This window comes from Mandrillus leucophaeus, unplaced genomic scaffold, assembly GCF_000951045.1.
Source record: "Mandrillus leucophaeus isolate KB7577 unplaced genomic scaffold, Mleu.le_1.0 Scaffold501, whole genome shotgun sequence".
In the NCBI taxonomy this organism is placed as follows: domain Eukaryota; kingdom Metazoa; phylum Chordata; class Mammalia; order Primates; family Cercopithecidae; genus Mandrillus; species Mandrillus leucophaeus.
In genome coordinates this window covers 1,781,444-1,801,361 of record NW_012105377.1, presented here as the reverse complement: position 1 = coordinate 1,801,361, position 19,918 = coordinate 1,781,444, and the positions used below count along the sequence as shown (strand labels likewise).

The 19,918-nt window shown below is 39.4% G+C and overlaps 1 protein-coding gene across 1 annotated transcript in view; it reads right to left on the bottom strand.

The window, feature by feature from the left end:
• HACE1 (HECT domain and ankyrin repeat containing E3 ubiquitin protein ligase 1) overlaps positions 1–18,875 on the bottom strand; it is a 135,418-nt gene extending 116,543 nt beyond the window's left edge. Inside the window, exons 1-5 of the mRNA XM_011996088.1 lie at positions 18,533–18,875; positions 10,971–11,025; positions 9,571–9,660; positions 7,845–7,949; positions 2,416–2,491 (exon numbers count right to left, since the gene is read on the bottom strand). Of these exons, the coding sequence (XP_011851478.1) occupies positions 2,416–2,491; positions 7,845–7,949; positions 9,571–9,660; positions 10,971–11,025; positions 18,533–18,608 (402 nt within the window). The 5' untranslated portion in view covers positions 18,609–18,875. The remainder of the gene's footprint in view (positions 1–2,415; positions 2,492–7,844; positions 7,950–9,570; positions 9,661–10,970; positions 11,026–18,532) is intronic.
• Positions 18,876–19,918: the final 1,043 nt, after the last annotated feature.

Sequence of the window (19,918 nt, the reverse complement as noted above, 5' to 3'; positions counted from 1 at the left end):
AAAAAAAAAAAAAAAAAAAAATAGCTGAGAGAAGTTGTTTAGGGAGTGGGAAGTTTGGAGGTTGGGGAGGAAGGCCAAGAGACTGTTTTCTGCAAGCCATGTAGAATATTTGATTCTTTAAATACATACATGAATAACTTTGTTAAATAAAAATTTTATTTTTACAAATTTTCTATTCCACCTCCCTTAAAGTACAGGAAAGAAGGGAAGAAATTAACAGATAAAATCTTACGCAATTAAAACAGATTATATTAACACTGAACCATCATGCCTAAACTGGTTAGTGTCCTAAGGAAAGATACATGTTATTTCTAGGGTTTTATAACGCTCTGTTGTACCTACCATGTCACTAAGCATCCTACAGATATTCAGAATACAGTCTTTCCTTACAGAATAGGTTGTATTATATTATTAATATATAACAAAATCTGAGGAACTGCAGACTCCATATAATAATCGTGATTGAGTTTATTCTATAATAAGCCATTCAAAATCTTAGGAAAGTTGTTTTTCTATACCTCATCCCCCAATTTTTAATCATAAAGGCCTTGAAAATCAGCAAGGTAAGTAAACATTCAATATTATTCTCTATTCACAAAAGATTCAAAATATAAATACTATCAAAGGAATGTATAATAAATAAAACTTAACATTTTCTGCCATGATTTCAAAACAACTGCTCAACAGCAACATAATTCTATGTTATCTCTACTTCTTACTTACTTATTTATTTTTTTGAGACAGAGTCTCGCTCTGTCGCTCAAGCTGGAGTGCAGTGGCACGATCTCGGCTCACTGCAAGCTCCGCCTCCCGGGTTCTCGTCATTCTCCTGCCTCAGCTTCCTGAGTAGCTGGGACTACAGGCATGTGCCACCACACCTCGCTAATTTTTTGTATTTTTAGTAGAGACAGAGTTTCGCCGTGTTAGCCAGGATGGTCTGGATCTTCTGACCTCGTGATCCGCCTGCCTTGGCCTCCCAAAGTGCTGGGATTACAGGCACGAGCCACCGCGCCCAGCCTGTTATCTCTACTTCTAAAATTAATAATGCTCCATTAAATAATGACAATTTGGTTGAAACTTTGGGACTTCAACAATCTCTTCAGCAATATCCCATACCACCTCCATGTGATTCAAAAATATATAAACTTATTTTTCCAAAGAAAGTGGTATGGCAAAATGGCCAATACTACTTTATATAAAATATAAGTCTAATAATAGAACAAAATGTTAACAGTGACTTTATCATTGGGATGCAGAAGTGAAAGGATTGCTTGAGGCCAAGAGTTCAAGACCAGCCTGGGCATCAAAGCAGGACCCCACCTCTACAAAAAAATACAAAATATACTAGCCAAGGGCAGTGACACACACTTATAGTCCCAGCTACTTGGAAGGATAACGCTGGATGATTTCTTGAGCCCAAGAGTTTGAGGTTGCAGTGAGCTATGATCATGCTGCTACAGTGCAGCCTGGGTGACAGTGAGACCCTGTCTCTAAAAAAAGGTTTTACTGGCTGGGCACAGTGGCTTACGCCTGTAATCCCAGCACTTTGGGAGGCCGGCGGGTGGATCACCTGAGGTCAGGAGTTCAAGACCAGCCTGGCCAACACGGTGAAACCCCGTCTCTACTAAAAATACAAAAGTTTTTTTTTTTTTTTTTTTTTTAACCGTGATTATCTCAGAACATAAGGAATATAGGAAGTGCTCATTCCCTCTGTTACCTTTCTTCTTCCTTTCTGACTAGCTATCTAATTCTACAATGAACATATTAAAAGTACTTAAAAGAACATAATGAAAAACAGCTCTCCAATAATGAACACATAACACACCTCAGCAGAGATGCTCCTAAGAAGTCCCTTAAAAGTCAGTAACAAAGGCTAGGGGAATAAACTTCAAAATAAATGAAAGTTATAAACTTAAAAAGGAGAAGAGAGAAATACAGTGAGCCATAACTTATCTTAATATTGCTAAAAACTTTATCTCAAATCATTCTACACCTTCTTAATCCCTATAAAGAAGTAACACAGTCCAGGTGTGGTGGCTCACACCTATAATCCCAGCACTTTGGGAGGCCAAGACAGGTGAATCACTTGAGGCCAGAAGAAAGAAACTAGCCCGGCCAACATGGTGAAACCCCATCTCTACTAAAAATATAAAAATTATCTGGGCATGGTGGCGCACACCTGTAATCCCAGATACTTGGGTGTCTGAGGCACAAGAATCGCTTGAACCAGGAGGCGGAGATTGCAGTGAGCAGAGATTACACCACTGCACTCCAGCCTGAGTGACAGAGCAAGACTCTGTCTCAAAAAAAAGTAACTTGCAGAAACACTTGTGCTACACTTTGCCAAACTCTCACATTCAATATCATTTTCTAAAACGTACTTTTAAAGCATCAGATGAAATTGATAGCACTTACTGCTGTAAGGCCTTCATTATTACAAATGTTGACATCAGCACTATATTCTAATAATTTACTCATACATTTCTTCTGCCTGAAAAGGAAAAAGAGTCATGGATAACTGGTACTAAAAAACACATGCAAATGATAATTAATTTACTGAAATATTAACTATAATCAATAACAGCTGAGAACATCATAACATCTTTATCTGTAATATCAAGTGATATCTGCAATATTTAAACAAACACTACTTGAGGCAAAATACAAAACTGCTTCTATGATTCAAAGATTACAGGAGAAAACAATGACACAGTCAGGTTTTCATATCATTGGGACAAATCATCATTCAAACTGTAGAGAAATTTCTAGTATTGACTAAGTTCATAAAACAGTAATATTCATCAGAAACAAAATACAAGTCTAATGGAAGGGGAATGAATAGAGAAAAATGATGTCTCAACATTGTATCCTACATTCTTGTCAGCAAAATATTTAAAAGATAACACTAAGATGTTATAAAATCATACTCAGAATATCGATGAAATGCACGTCTATGTATCCCTCTACTCACCGGGGGATGAGGAGGGGGATGCAGAGACTCTTTATTTTTTTTTCAGTTATTTGTACTGTGGTAAAATACATATAAAATGTGCCATCATAACTTGTTTTTTTTGAGACAGTGTCTTGCTCTGTCACCAGGCTGAAGTGCAGCGGCGGATCTTGGCTCACCGCAACCTCCGCCTCCCGGCTTCAAGTGATTCTCCTGCCTCAGCCTTCTGAGCAGCTGGGATTTCAGGCATGTGCCACCATGCCCAGCTAATTTTGTATTTTTAGTAGAAACAGGGTTTCACCATGTTGGCCAGGATGGTCTTGATCTCTTGACCTCGTGATCCGCCCCCTTGGCCTCCCAAAGTGCGGGGATTACAGACATGAGCCACTGTGACCGGCCCATCATAAACATTTTTTTTTTTTTTTGAGACAGAGTTTCACTCTGTGTTGCCCAGGCTGGAGTGCAGTGACGCCATCTCGGCTCACTGCAACCTCCGCCTCCCGAGTTCAAGCAATTCTCCTGTCTCAGCTTCCTGAGTAGCTGGGATTACAGGTGCCTGCCACCAAGCCTGACTAATTTTTGTATCTTTTAGTAAAGCCGGGGTTTCACCATGTTGGCCAAGCTGGTCTTGAACTCCTGACATCAGGTGATCCACCCCCTCAGCCTCCCAAAGTGCGAATTACAGGCATGAGCCACTGCACCCAGCCTTCATCACAACCTTTTTTTTTTTTTTTTTTGAGACAGAGTTTCGCTTTTGTTGCCCAAGCTAGAGTGCAATGGCACAATTTCAGCTCACTGCAACCTCCGCCTCCTGGATTCAAGCAATTCTCCTGCCTTAGCCTCCTGAGTAGCTGGGATTACAGGCACCCGCCACCACGCCCAGCTAATTTTTCATATTTTTAGTAGAGACTGGGTTTCACCATGCTGGCCAGGCTGGTCTTGAACTCCTGACCTCAGACGATCCGCCTGCCTCAGCCTCCCAAAGTGCTGGGATTACAGGCGTGAGCCACCACGCCTGGCCCCTATCAAAACCATTTTTAAATGTACAGTTCACTGGTAAATAGTCCAGTGAGTAAACAGTAATATATACACTATAGTGTGTATATATAACACGTATGTATTGTATGCATATTATATAATAAATATAGTAGTAACATAATATGAGGTTGGTGCAAAAGTAATGGTGGTTTTTGCCATTACTTTGAATGGCAGAGTATATAGTATATATGAATATATTACCATTTATTCAACTAGATCATAAACATCTTCATACCATGGATTGTATCATATTTCTTTAATCAACTCAGTACTAAGGATAGCCAGCCTCATAGTAGCTCTCAATAAAACTTTGATTATTAATATTCAATCTTGTAAATCAATAGTTAAAATTCTCATTGACTGAATAAAACTTTTAAGAAAAAAGAACTGACAAGTTACTTGCTTTGATTTTTGTACTTGTAATGAAGTTAAATGTCACTTAAAATTAGCATTATAATCAAAGAAACTGAAGAAAATAAAGCTCTGGGTAAACTTTTAAGATCAAACATTTACAAAGTTCCTTTATCTAACACACTGTTAGGAAAACCTTAAGGAATAAATGTTCAATACTCATGAGACCACAGACCAGATAGTCCCATTAAAATAAATGCATTGTTTAAATGTGTGTTCATGTGTCTATACCCATATGGGTAGATTTCTAAAACCTTTCAGAAGCCTATTATGGACCACTAGCCTAAGCCAATAATGCCAAAATAAATCAGTAGGTAGGAATGGGCCAGGAAAATAGGCCCAAAAAAGGGTTTATTGTAGGGGTTGTTGAAGAAAAGCAGTAATCTATAACGCTTTTCCTCCCAAAAATGAATTGCAAAAGGTACAGGGAATATAGGAGAGAAATATATCCTATCTTTTTTATTGAACAATCATTATTACTATTTTCCAGGATCTGAATAAGTCAAATCAATCCAATAAATAAGTGGCTATTTTGCTAACAGAACTAAAATATTATGTAACAAATGGGCCCTACCCTTTATGAGCTCATAATCACCTAAAAAATAAAGTCTTCTTTCAAATCTGACTAAAACACAACCTAAGAATACATAATAATTTCAAAGCCTCTCCTTTTAACATTCTCACATAAGCATGAACAATGCTGAATCCCCCTGTACAAAGAAGCAACTATATTCCTGCTCAGATATTGCACCAATTATAGGGAGCTTATGGCAACCAAAATTACACAGGGACCAGTCACCCAAGTGCTCTGTGGAAGCTTAATGGGGCTTCTTTTGGAAAGGAGGACAATCCAATACAGCACTAATGGCAAAGAGAAAAATGCTAAAGCAGGTCAAGAGAAATACAGCAGCCATCTGATGACAGCTGAGGGAACAAAACAAAAAGCTGGCCCCAAAACGCAGATGGACCAACAAAATGGGAAGAACTCTACTACGACTTCTACTTCAGTATGGATAAATGTGAACTCATAAAGAAATTATAGTAAAAAGCTATTTCTGAAAACATCAGCTACTACAGAAAGTACTCAAGTCACTTAGCAAACATTGAGCACCTCTAAGTTGTACAAAGCTTCCACTCAATAAATAATAAAAACCAAAATATTTAAGTATCGAATGTCAAGAGTCATCTTTATAGAAACAGAAAGGCATCCAAATTAAAGAGAGGGTCATCAATTCTTTTTATTCCTTTTCTTCTTGCTGAATGGTTATGTGAATCATTTAATATCTGCCATATTCCTTCACTTTTAAAATGTAATGGTCTTCAATCACTGTTGACAGAGTGATCAAAACTATATTTTCTCTATGCCACTTTGTTTCTGAAAAACGGTACATGAAAATTCTTTTCAGCAGACCAAGAACATCCTGTCTTTCAAGTCTAAGACCTATTTCTTGCTCCTCACACTGAAGTCTTAAGACTCAGTTGCCTACTGAAATGACAGCAGAGTTTTTAATCCCTGCTCTGCACTAATCTCTCCTTTCATTAACACGGTTTTTGAAACACAGTACTAAGATATTTTTCTACATGTAACCTTTTCAAGACCTTTATCAATACCCTATCAACACTTGGGATAATGTACCTAGACCTGAGATCAATTCAGCAAGGGAATGAATGGTTTACTCTATGACCTTGGGTGTGACACACTACAAGATACCTAACATGGCTAATTATAAAAACAACTGTTTAATCAGCACATTGTTACCTATGAGAACAGTGGACAATTAAACTGGCTCACATGCTAAATCAGGAAATACGGCAGATCAGAAAGGGTCAACAGACTACGCCTTTCCCCTGTCCAACCTAGGCATCACTATAGCTGCCTTTTTTGTTCTATTTTAATCTTTACATGCAAAAATTTGGCCTCAGATTGATGTAATGGACAATTTTAGCTCCCATATCCATCTTATTAGGCAGTCAACTCAAATATCTAGAAGCACAGTTAAGAATACGAAACAAAAATATCTTCAAGAGTAATTAAAAAAAGAAAAAAAAAGACACCATATATTTGTACACCGTGTCCACAGAGAAGTTTTTCTGGGTTTTTTGTTGTTGTTGTTTTGAGACAGAGTTTCCCTCTGTTGTCCAGGCTTGAATGCAATGGCACAATCTTCACTCACTGCAACCTAGTTCTCCCGGGCACTTAAGCGATTCTCATGCCTCAGCCTCCAGGCTCAAGCAATTTTCATGCCTCGGCCTCCTAAGTAGCTAAGATTACAGGCATGCGCCACCAAGCCTGGCTAATTTTGTATTTTTTAGTAGAGACAGGGTTTCACCACTGTCTCAACTCAAAAGTTGGTCAGACTGGTCTCAAACTCCTGACCTCAGATGATCTGCCCTCCCTGGCCTCCCAAAAGGCTGGGATTATACAGGCCTGGACTCCATAAAGAAGTTTTACAGTGTTTGAAAGGGTTTCAGCTGGATGCAGTGGCTCATGCCTGTAATCCCAGCACTTTGGGAGGCCGAAGTGGGCGGATCACCTGAGGTCAGGAGATCGAGACCATCCTGGCCAACATGGTGAAACCCCATCTCTACTAAAAATACAAAAATTAGCTGGGCATGGTGGCGCGTGCCTGTAATCCCAGCTACTCAGGAGACTGAGGCAGAAGAATCGCTTGAACCTAGGAGATAGAGGTTGCAGTGAGCCGAGATTGCACCACTGCACTCCAGGCCTGGCGACAGAGTGAGACTCCATCTCAAAAAAAAAAAAAAAAAAAAGAAAGTTTATAAAATATAAGTTCTTCAAGTCCTGAATCAAAAACTACTTATTTTCGTTTTAAACATAATTCCAATCATTTTTGCCTGATTTCTCAGACCAAATAAAAACTAATGTTAGCACTAAAAGGAGTAAACTACCCTAGTATCTAGGAAGATTACTCTGGTACAGCTTATCCAGAAACAATTACAAATAAACTGTGTACAATATATTAAGTCTGTGTACAATTCCATTAATAAAATTAACTAAACAAGCAATTTGCAAAATGAGCCACAGAGTTAGGAGTGGCAAAAGATTAGCAGAAAAAAAAGCACACTAAAATAGAGATGAAAATTATGCTTTTCAGAAAATACAATGTCACTATAATACAAGTAATAATGAACTTCCACATATATTTCCAAGAAGAAAATCAGTGAGCAATCTAATGAATTACTAAATATGATAGCTATTTTAAAACTGAATATAATGACCCAAGATCCACTATCAAGAAGAACAGTATCATCAATAATATCTTCGAGAGACAAAAAAAATTATAGAAAATAAAATATACACATCATTATTGCAGTTTTTCCCAAGGTAAATATTGGGGGTGCGGGATGAATCATCAAACCAAGGCAAAGTGACTTGAATAACTGATAATACAACTTAAACCACTTAAGAAAACTAAATAGTTACCCATTTCTTGCTGCCAGATGAAGGGGTGTACAGCCTGAAATATCTTGATAGTTAGGATTTGCTCCTTTCTTTAACAGCAAAACCAAGCATTCCACCGATCCACAACTAAAACAATATTAAAAGACAGCTCAGATACATTCAACATACAGCCATACTTAATATACTTTAATTAAAAAACAAAATATTCTATTACACACAATTTTCTTTTTGTTTTTCAGACAGAGTCTCACTCTGTCGCCCATGCTGAAGTGCAGTGGCGCCATCACAGTTCACTGCAGCCTTGACCTCCTGGGCTCAAGCAATCCTCCCACCTCAGCCTCCCAAGTAACTGGCACTTACAAGCATGAGCCACCACAATTTGATAATTTTTTTTTTTTTTCCTTAGAGAAGAGGCCTCATTATGTTGCCCAAGCTAATTTCAAACTCCTGAACTCAAGCAATCCTCCTACCTCGGCCTCCCAAAGTGCTGGGTTCACCGGTGTGAGCCACCATGCCCGGCCTTAAACACATTTTTTTTTCTTTCTTGATACAGAGTCTCGCTCTGTCACCCAGGCTGGAGTGCAGTGGCTTGATCTCGGCTCACTGCAAGCTCCACCTCCCAGGTTCACACCATTTTCCTGCCTCAGCCTCCCGAGTAACTGGGACTACAGGCTCCTAGCTATTTTTTCTGTATTTTTAGTAGAGACGGGGTTTCACCATGTTAGCCAGGATGGTCTCGATCCCCTGACCTCAAGATCGACAGGCGTGAGCCACTGCGCCCGGCCATTTTTTTTTTTTGCGACAGAGTCTTGCTGTGTCACCCAGGCTGGAGAGCAGTGGCACGATCTCGGCTCACTGCAACCTCAGCCTCCAGGGTTCAAGCAATTCTCTTGCCTCAGCCTCCCAAGTAGCTGGGATGACAGGTGCATGCCAGCACACCTGGCTATGTTTTGTATTTTTAGTAGAGATGGGGTTTCACCACGTTGGCCAGGGTGGTCTCGAACTCCTGACCTAAAGTGATCTACCCACCTCGGCCTCCCAAAAGTGTGGGATTACAGGTGTGAGCCCCTGTGCATGGCCTTTTAAACACATTATTTTTACCTGTAATTTGTAATTTGATTTAACTTCTGACACGAATAGTAAACATTCTCTATTTTCAAGATGGTCCATTCTACTATGAAAATTATAAAGTATTTGAGAAATTCAAATACTTCAAAGAAACCATATGGTACTTTCAACTTTCTGGCCTTTCATAAGCCAAATTATTCATGAACAATTAATTTCAACATACCTACCTAAACCCTGAAAAGAGGATAGGTACCAGTTAGTTAACTGATTGATTACATACTAGGAGACTGTAGATAAAAATCATTCTCCCACCTATGTAAAAAATATAAAGCCAATTACTTCATCTGCAGACGCATATAAAATATCATACTGCTGGGATAAAAAGACAATTTCGGTGAACTGCACCATTAAGTATATCCAGGAAAGACAATCTCCATGTCTAACCTACTGTGATCTGGTATAAAACAAGCTAAGGCAAGAAGGACATGAGATTTACATACAATCCCAAAGTTAACAGTTTAGAGAGAGAACAGATAGCACACCACGCCCTCAAATAGGATAAACAACACTCAGCTGTCTGTTCTCATCTCTCCCCACAAATATTATGTGACAACGCTGTTCAAAGCTTACTGATCCTTGCTCTAGATCAGAGTTTAACTCAAAATATCTTTAGTCTTACTTTGCTGCAATGTGAAGCAAGCTTCTTTTCACACGTCCGAACGCATAATTGACATCAAATTTTGAATTTGATAGTAGTTCAGAAACAGACCTGTGCAAAAATAAAAAGAGGAATCAATGTGTAAAAAAAGTTTTTAAAAACATAATAAATCAAGTTAACAGCTCTTTAGCTACTCTGTTTGCCTGTGTGTTTTTTGAGACAGAGTCTTGCTCTGTCACCAGGCTGGAGTACAGTGGCGAGATCTTGGCTCACTGCAACCTCTACCTCTCTGGTTCAACCAATTCTCCTGCCCCAGCCTCCCGAGTAGCCGGGACTACCGGCGCATGCCACTACGCCTGGCTAATTTTTGTATTTTTAGTAGAGAGGGGGTTTCATCAAGTTGGCCAGGATGGTCTCTATCTCTTGAACTCGTGATCCGCCTGCCTCAGCCTCCCAAAGTGCTGGGGTTACAGGCGTGAGCCACCCCGCCCAGCCTAGCTACTCTTACTGATTCTTCAGGTTTTGTCCCACACCTACCACAAAATACTGCACTATTCTCTTAGTATGTTAGCCAGCACAGTATCATCCAAAAACCAAACGCCTTGGCCAATAAGCTGGTGCTGAAGGTTTCCTCATCTGCCACTTGGATAGTCCTATGTTACCTGCTCTTAGGATACACAACAGAGTAAGTTGGCTTTAGCTTTCCTTAGATTCTTGAGAAACAAACGGTGTAGGCCTGGCTCCTCCCATTGCCAAAAGTTGAGCCTAGCTATATTAATTTTGACCAAATAAAGAAAATCAGACAAAAAACATTTTTTAACTATACCAGGTAGGAAATTTTTTTAAAAATTTTTAACTTGTTTCAAAATAGTTTATCTTTACATTCTTACTATATCAAAAAATCCAGTGGCTAGCCATGGCAGAGCTGACTGGTGTAAGTCTAAAGACCCCCTCACAAACCCAAACAACTGTATTTCATATATAGCCCTGTAAGAGCGTGTCAACACTACATCAATAAAAGGAACATAAAAGTAAGTAGCACATAAGGGAACTAAGTTGTCCCTCAGCCGTAATCTTTTGCTATAAAGATCAGTAGTGACCTCCAAAAGAAATCATCACAATGTATTTTTCTATGTCAGTGACCAACCAAATACTTAATATCTCAATATTCATTAAGAAAATCTCTCACCATAAAATTTTACAGCTCATATAGATCTTGGAAAATCATATTCCTTATTTCACACACACAAAATTATAACAGAAAAGTTAAATAACTTGCCCCAGGATAACATCTATGCCCAAACTCTGTGTGTGTGTGTGTGTGTGTGTGTATGCGCGCGCACACGCGCGTGGGAATGCAGTACACATTTAGAACAATGTATGCTTCTTAAAAAGCAAAAATTTTTGAAACAAGCACTCACCTGTGTTGATCAGCCATAACCATTGGCATTAATGTATAAACAGCAGTTTCATTATCTGAGTAAAAAAACCAGAAAGAGTTCATTTATCCCCTACTTTGTCCAAGGTGATACTTAAGACTAGTTTAGAATTTTTCTAACTCTATACAAAAAGCAAAAAGGAGAGGAAGAAGGAGGAAAGAATAATGCAGAATACTACAGGTATTTCAGAATTTATGATAGTGCAGATTCTTTCATCCCCCCCCCCCCACTGCTTATCCCTTTTACATCATCACAGAAGAGCTTAGCTTCTAAGGAAAATTAAAGACTGATTCTTCAGAAGGTTTTGTCCCATTATCCACCAAAAAACAATTCTCTAAGTGTAGTATGGTAGCCCGTGCATCATCATCCAAAAACCTTTCTGTAGCTTTAACAATTGAAATTTATTTTACTTCCAAAGAGGTATTTACAGGCATCATGTTTTATCACACTTACATGTACTTTGGGGGAAATTTAAATATATATGAATATTAAATATATATGCTAAAATAATTATAAAACCTTAAATATACACAATACTGGCTTCTTGTCAATATTATTACAAAAGAAATTAGTTTAGAAGCTTTTATGAAAGAGCACTGAAGTCTTCATTGTACTTATCACTTTACTTACAACATTTTTACTCGTACGTGCTATGGTTTGAATGCATCTGCCAAAAGTTCATGTGTTGGAAATGTGGTTGCTATTACGGCAGTGTGAAGAGGTGAGGTTTTGGTGAAGCAATTGAGCCATGAGGGCTCCTCTTTCATGAATGGATTAATTCTGTTTAATCCAGGAGTGGGTTAGTTATAGTGAAGTTCAGTCCCCTTCCCTCTAGCCCTTCCTCTCTCACCCTTCTGCCTTCCACCATGGGATGACTCTTACTTGATGCTGGTGCCACGCTGTTGGACTTCCCAGCTTCCAGAACTGTGAGAAATATATTTGTTTTCTTTACAAATTATCCAGTCTGTGGTATTGTTATATCAGCAGAAAACAGACTAAGAGAGACCCTTTACACAATAAGTTCGCAAAAACATGACCCAAAAGAAAAGGTTAAAAATCAACATCTATGATGCCACATTATACTTACGTACATTTTAGCTAGTGTTTTGAATTGATTTTTATATATTACTAAAGGTCATTTCTCAATTCAATGTATTTTGGAGGTTTATGTTTTTTAATAAATTATTTACAAAGACGAAACCCTGATAACCCCCACTCAGTCATTTAAAAGTTAATGCTGATGCTCAGTTAATAGGCTAAAGTTTAAGGAGAAACAGGATATGTACATAGTATCGAGTACCTCTCAAAAATATTGACTAATTACAAAGGAAAAAGAAAATTTATAGTGAAGAACCCAGCAGATACTATCTTAATCAACTGACAAAGGGTAACATCACCAAAAATAATATGTATTCAATATCATATAGTTTCTGATAGGAGCCACTGAGGACACATCACTTTTGTAGTACAGCAGTCCTCCCTTATCCACAGCGGCTATATTCCAAGACCCGGAGTCAATGCCTAAAACCGTGGACAGTAACAAACCCTATGTATATGATTTTTTTTCTTACATGATAAAGTTTAATTTATAAAGTGGGCACAGTAAGAGATTAACAACAATAAATAATAAAATAGGACAATTATAACACTATACTGTAATGAAAGTTATGTGAATGTGGTCTCTCTCCCTCTCTCTCAAAATATTGTACTGTGCCTCCCGCAACTGAAACCTCGGAAAGCAACGCTTGCAGATAAGGGTGGACTACTGTTCTTGCCAAAAATGCATAACTTCAATCTAATCATGAGAAAATGTCAGATAAGCCCAAATTAAAGGGAATTCCACAAAACACCTGATCGGTCCTCTTTAAAAGTCTCAGGACCATTAAACACAAAGAAAAACTAAAGTACTATCACAGTTGGGAGGACACTAAAGAAACATAACTAATGGCAATGTGGTATCCTGAATTGGATCCTTAAACGACATTAGTGGGAAAGCTGGAGAAATTTTAATAAACTCTGTAGTATAGTTAATAGTATATACAAATGTTAATTTCTTATTTTTGACAACTGTACTATGGTTGTACAAGATGTTAACCTTAGGGAAAGGTGAGTGAAAGTTACATGGGAGGAACTCTGTGCTATTCATGCAAGTTTTCTGTAAGTTTAAAATTACTTTAAAAAACACTTTTTTAAAAAGGAGGAACTGTCATAGATTAAGAGCCTTAAGAGACACATCAACCATATGTAATATGTGGCCCTTATCCGGATAGTGATTTTAAAAAAAACAACTGTAAAAGGACATTTTTAGACAATTTTTGAGACGAGGACAAACTGTATATGGACTTGGTATTTTATCTCAAGATAATACAAAATTACTGTTAATTGTATTGGCTCTAGTAATGGTATTATCATTGTGTTTGAAAAACGTAATTCATATGTTTAGAAATATAAACTGAGCTGTTTATAGGGGCAATGGAAAAAAGTTATCAATATTCCTTCACATATTTGTTCATTATTTTACTGTGAGTATACACATGAAAAGCAATTTAGTCCTTGTCAACATTCACAAGTTCAGTATGCAGATGCAACAACTTTTTCACTATAAAAGTAAAATACTAAATCTTATTAATAACTAACATTTAAGAACCATTATCTTAAAGGCACTTTTCTAAACACTTTGCATATATCATTGCTTTTCTCCTCACAACCACCCTATGAAGTAGGTACTATTATCCTCATTTTACAAATGAGAAAACTGAAGTACTAGTTAAGTAACAAGTTGTGTAACAGTGGCATTAAATGGCTGACTCCAGAGCCTCTACAAATAATATGTCCTGGCCGGGCGCAGTGGCTCATGCCTCTAATCCCAGCACTTTGGGAGGCCGAGGTGGGCGGATCATGAGGTCAGGAGATCGAGACCATCCTGGCTAACACAGTGAAACTCCATCTCTACTAAAACTACAAAAATTAGCCAGGTATGGTGGTGGGCACCTGTAGTCCCAGCTACTCAAGAGGCTGAGCCAGGAAAATGGCGTGAACCCAGGAGGCAGAGCTTGCAATGAGCCAAGATCGTGCCACTGCACTCCAGCCTGAGCAACAGAGCAAGACTCCGTCTCGGAAAAAAAAATAAAAAATAAAAATAAAAAATAAAAAGATAATATATCCTACAATGCACCCAGTATACACCACATAACCAGAAGGTCCACAATAGAATACTATTCTTTTTTTTTTTGGAGATGGAGTCTTGCTCTGTCTCCAGGCTGGAGTGCAGTGACGCAATCTCAGCTCACTGCAACCTTCACCTCCCGGGTTCAAGGGATTCTCCTGCCTCAGCCTCCCAAGTAGCTGGAATTACAGGCTCATGCCACTATGCCCAGCTAATTTTTATTTTTATTTTTTATTTTTGTATTTTTAGTAGAGACAGCATTTCACCATGTTGGCCAGGATTGTCTTGATCTCTTGACCTCATGATCTACCCATCTAGGCCTCCCAAAGTGTTGGGATTACAGGCGTGAGCCACTGCGCCTGGCCAGAATACTATTCTTAATATATAAAATAGACTCTGTTTTATCATCTTATATTTCTTTTTTTAAATGCTGATTACAACCCACTAATTGCTCTCAGAAACTACCAATGAGTCACCACCAGGAGTTGAAAATACTACACTAAGCCTCCCTTGGCATGACAACATTCTTTATCGTTCATATAATAATACGTGTCCCAATAAAAATCTGAATTTCTAAACCATGAGAATTTCCATTAAGTCACTCCATAATAAAGTCACAAAAAACACTGTTATTTGTGGGTTTAAACTTAAATCAAGATAAATTTTAAATCAAGATAGTGCATAATTTTAAGTGAGCATTAGTGAGCATAATAAGGTTCACAATGGTTGTATTTGTAAGGTTTTTATTTTTTAGATAAAAATTAGATTTACATCTTATTTAAGTCACATCTAACCCAAAGAAAAAAATAGGTCGCACACATTAACAGGTAAGTATGAAGAAATAAATCTAACCACAACTGTGGTGCTAGAAGGAGACTATCCAAGAAATACTATACTAAGAAAGGACAGAATAAAATTTGTTGCCAGATATTTCCTTCTCTATTCTTGAAGGCACCTTCAGGATTAGGTATATAATTAAAGTCTTCAGGGTGACAAGAAAACTTTAATCTCTCACTTTATTAGACATGTTTGCCATTTTTATCACTACAGTTTCAAAACCCAACTGTTACCAAAAAAAGTGCTCAGAGCAATTAATTATATACAATTTCTCTTCAAACCATCACATGGGAGTAATTTTTTTAAACACAATTATACTAACCACATATGCTAAAATGGGCTCAAATTGTATTATTTTATTAAACAAACTGCATTCACTATATAGTAGTTTAAACTTTACATACACTAACATCATACACCTTCCTTTTATTTATTTATTTATTTATTTATTTTTATTTTTTTTGAGGCTCAGTTTCACTCCTGATGTCTAGGCTGGAGTGCAGTGGTGCGATCTCAGCTCACTGCAACCTCCACCTCCCAGGTTCAAGCAATTCTGCCTCAGCCTCCCAAGTAGCTGGGATTATAGTCACCCGCCACCACGTCCAGCTAATTTTTTATATTTTTAGCAGAGCCGAGGTTTCACCATGTTAGCCAGCTGGTCTCACACTCCTGACCTCAGGTGATCCACCCACCTCGGCCTCCCAAAGTGCTGGGATTACAGGCGTGAGCCACTGCACCCGGCCTCCACCTTTTAAACACTACTAAGAATCCATATCCCTAAAGTAATTTCTTACTCTTCACCTCTTTTTCTCTCAAGAATATTCCTGTGTTAGGCCTGCCTAGAGTGACTCAACTACCTGTACTCCATTACTTAGGGGTAATACTCAGGTTTGTATCAAGGAAACATAGCATCCAACTCAGTTTATCAAACATCTATAGTTTCAACTTTGCAACAAAGTTAATTTTAGAGTACAAGCTGACTAAAAAGTTTACAAGCTTAATACTTTGTTATAATTAGATGCTTATTGATTATTGAATTCTAACAAAACAAAACAAAACTGATTATTTTTTAAATTTAGAGACATCTCAGAGTTTCTTTTCCATTCAGTCCTTAAAATGTAAGCACAAAAATGTAAGCACAAATGTGGATTTGTATCAGTAGAAATGATATATATATCATATACATATATTCCTATATGTATGATATACTTGAAAGAGCCAAGCTCAGAGAATTCAAATACTCATCAGAACTTAGAGACAAAGATAAATTAAATTCAAGTAACAAAATGAACAAATTCATTATAATCAAAGAAAAGCAAATGCAAACAAGATGCCATTTTTGCCTATATGTGGGAACGTTTTACTTTTACTTATCAAACTCTAGTTTCTGGGCACTCTCAGACTGCTGGTGGAACTTTCCAAGAAGTAAGTTGAGAAAATGATACGTTGAGCTTTAGAAATGTATTGTAGACATTCTTCTTGAGAGAATTAACCCTAAGGAAGTATTTAGAGACAGACTATGTCTTAAATATAAAGCTGTTTCTCATAAAATCAGTTTAAAAACAGTATTTAGATTCAACATTTGTTACGTGCGTCTTAGGAAATTCCGGAGTCATTAAGCATATTGAAGAATATTAAAAAAAATTGGGGGACAGTCACGGAGGCTCACGCCTGTAATCCCAGCACTTTGGGAGGCTGAGGCGGGCTGATCACGAGGTCAGGAGATCGAGACCATCCTAGCCAACACGGTGAAACCCCCGCCTCTACTAAAAATACAAAAAATTAGCTGGGCGTGGTGATGGGCGCCTCTAGTCCCAGCTACTCGGAAGGCTGAGGCGGAAGAATAGCGTGAACCCCAAAGGCGGAGCTTGTTGCAGTGAGTCGAGATTGGGCCACTGCACTCCAGCCTGGGCAACAGAGCGAGACTCTGTCTCAAAAAAAAAAAAAAAGAAAACATTTGGGATGTTTTCTAAACACAAAATAAAAGGCTATATGCAATATGACGTTAACTTGTTAGGGAGAGGAAGAGAAAGAAGTAACAATGGTAACACTGTTTATAATTGGGTGGTGGAATGACATTTCTTTTTCTATTTTTATTTTCCAAATTTTCTACAATGAAACTACGTTACTTTTAAAACCAAGTAACATCAGAGTCTTCTAAATCACATTTATGTAAAAAATATCGAGATTCAAACTATACAATATAAATTATACATGTAGTCTTCATCAACCTACACCAAAAATTTGACTACGAAAAATAAGTAAGAGTAGCACTGAAGAAATGGATTCAAATGTGGAATTTGGAAAGGAAATAAAGAAAAACTTGAAGCTTGAATCTAGTTATCAAAATCTGAATTCTAAATAGAAACTAGAGGCCATTTTCTCAAGAAGATTATCCCCAGGCCAGGCGCGGTGGCTCACATCTGTAATCCCAACACTTTGTGGGGGGGGCGGAGCAGGGTGCGGATCGCTCGAGCCCAGGAGTTCAAGACCAGCCTGGGGAACATAGTGAGGCCTCATCTCTATAAAAGAAAGAAACTTATCGCCGAAGTACCCAATCCCACATTTCTTTCATGACCGTTGCCAAGGTCCCCTTCCCTATCCTACAAATCACCCAGCAGCAATTCAAAGAGAGTTTTGAAAAAATAAGATAAACTACTACAATTAAGAAAAAAGCTATTCACCAGCTATAACCTCCTCCCAACCCTTCTCTCACTTGGGCATAAAGAGCCAAAAGCTTCTTAGAAGCAGCACTGCTATCTCCCATCACTATTAAAACGTCTGAATTCCTGACGCTGTAAACAAAACTGTTTATTTTCTCTCGTTATTAGTAGAGTTTTACCTGTTCTGAAGGAACCCTGGAACGCTGAACTAAAAGTCCTGAACTTCAGGGACCATGCCTTATCCCTATTTGCAGATGCGTCCTAGTTCCCAGCTAGCCCACTCAATACTAGTCTGATGAATAAATGAAGTCAGGCATGCATATTAAAGAAAAATGTATTGTGTTTACACACACAGTACTTTTAAGAGTACCTGTTTGATGGTTGACAACCCTTTGTCTTACTGTTATCAAAACAAGGCTGTGCCCCACATTTTAAAAAATAACAAAAATAAAAGCCCACCTGGCCCCCCGATGCAGCTTAAACACTTATCTTTGCATCATCTCCATCCCCGGCGACAGTGAAATGACCCGCAATTATGATATTTTCTGACTCCGGGTCTCGGGTCTTTGGCTGGTATTCCTGCCTCTTTGCCAAGACCCCTAATCGACAGACGTTGAGAGACCTTTGTCTCGCTCCTCCCGGCAGCGGAACCCCCACCAACCCAGTTTCCTCCCGCAAACTCCCACCTGCCGGGGTGGGAGCGGCGGGCCTGGGGAGTCCAGGGCCCGGGGCCGCCTCTCAGCTCTGGAAAGTAAAAGTGGGCGTTTTCTCAGCTTTCGGTTAGTTTTTCCACCCGACCTTGACGCGTCCGGAGCTCCTGCTCCCTCCCCCGGCCGCCCCCCGCCCAGCGGACAGCCCGGCCCCACGATCCCGCTCACCCTCGGGCAACTCCACGGTGCGCGCGCGGCGCAGAGAGCGCGTAAGGCGGTTGAGTTGCTCCATCGCTCTCTCCATCCTCGGCGCGCCCTCCGCGATCCTCCGCCGCACCGGCGGCCTCCGCGCCCAGCGCCCTACATCTCGCCCGGGCCAGTCCAGCAGGCGGAGGCGCGGGCTTGCCCTGGCTACAGCACTGAGCTGCAAGGGCTACCTGGGGCCACGTCCTGCGTCCGGGGGCCCGGCTGCTGCGGGGCCGACCACCCAGGGGACACCCGCCGCCGCCTCGGCTCGCGCCTTTCCTGCTGCCACCGCCGCCGCGTCCCTCCTGGGCTCGCGCGGCCTTCTGGGAACTGTAGTTTCCAGCTCGCGGAACCGAGCGCCCTGGGCGGAGTCACGCTGGGGGCGCCCCGGCCACGCCCACGCGGGCGCGCGGCTGAGTGTGCGGGAAGCCACGCAGCGACTGGGCGTATTCCTAAGTCCCTGGAAAGGCATTGTCACGCCCTGCTCCTCCTACCCTCCAAAGTTGTACAGGAGCAGCTTCCTCCAATTCTGTAACTTTACTGTAAAACAGATTGGAAATTGGCATAATTGTTCTTAAATCCGTCACCACCTCTCTAGTACTGTATTAGTGCCTTTGTTCCAGGTACATGAACTGTTTAAGTATGGTATTTTCGTATGTCAAATTTAAAGAGTAATAAAATCAAACAAATTCAAAAGCACAATATGCTTTTGTCGTCATTGTAAATAACTTGACAATAGCTTAATTAGTTGTTTTTCCTGCCTGGCGACTTTACGAGGGCAGGGACATTTAATTTGGAACTGTGTTGATCCCTGTACTTAACAAGGCACCTGGCACAAAGTTAAAGCTCTGGGGAAGATGTGGATGATGACAACCTGAAAAAATTTTTTCATTTATTTGGTACAATGCTAAAATGTCAATGTGATGACAGAGCCTAGTGGGAAATCCAAAGGATGTGACTTTGTAAGTTACAAAAAACTTGGATACCTACATTGTGTAAGAAATGAACTCAGTGGCGAAAAATCATATTCATAAGCTGTGCACAGAAGTTGAACACTTGATAATTGAAACAACAGAAGTTGGAACTTGAAAAAAAATTAACCCAATCAAAGCGGTAAATATGAGCCTGGCTAACGCCACTGACTATGAATATCTTGGATATATTACCAGTGCCAAGATGATGCTGGAGTGAGGGAGAAGCAAAAGGTGTCTTTTTCAGCTCCTCTTTCCTCAAAGAGGCAAAGCTGTTCCTGTAATGAATGGGCACATGTACGTTGATGATGTATGTTGGCTCGCCAAGAGAAAGAGAGTCTCACCTGCCCATTCAGGATATGAAGGGGCAGGTGGCGGTTGGCTTGTGTTTTCCCTG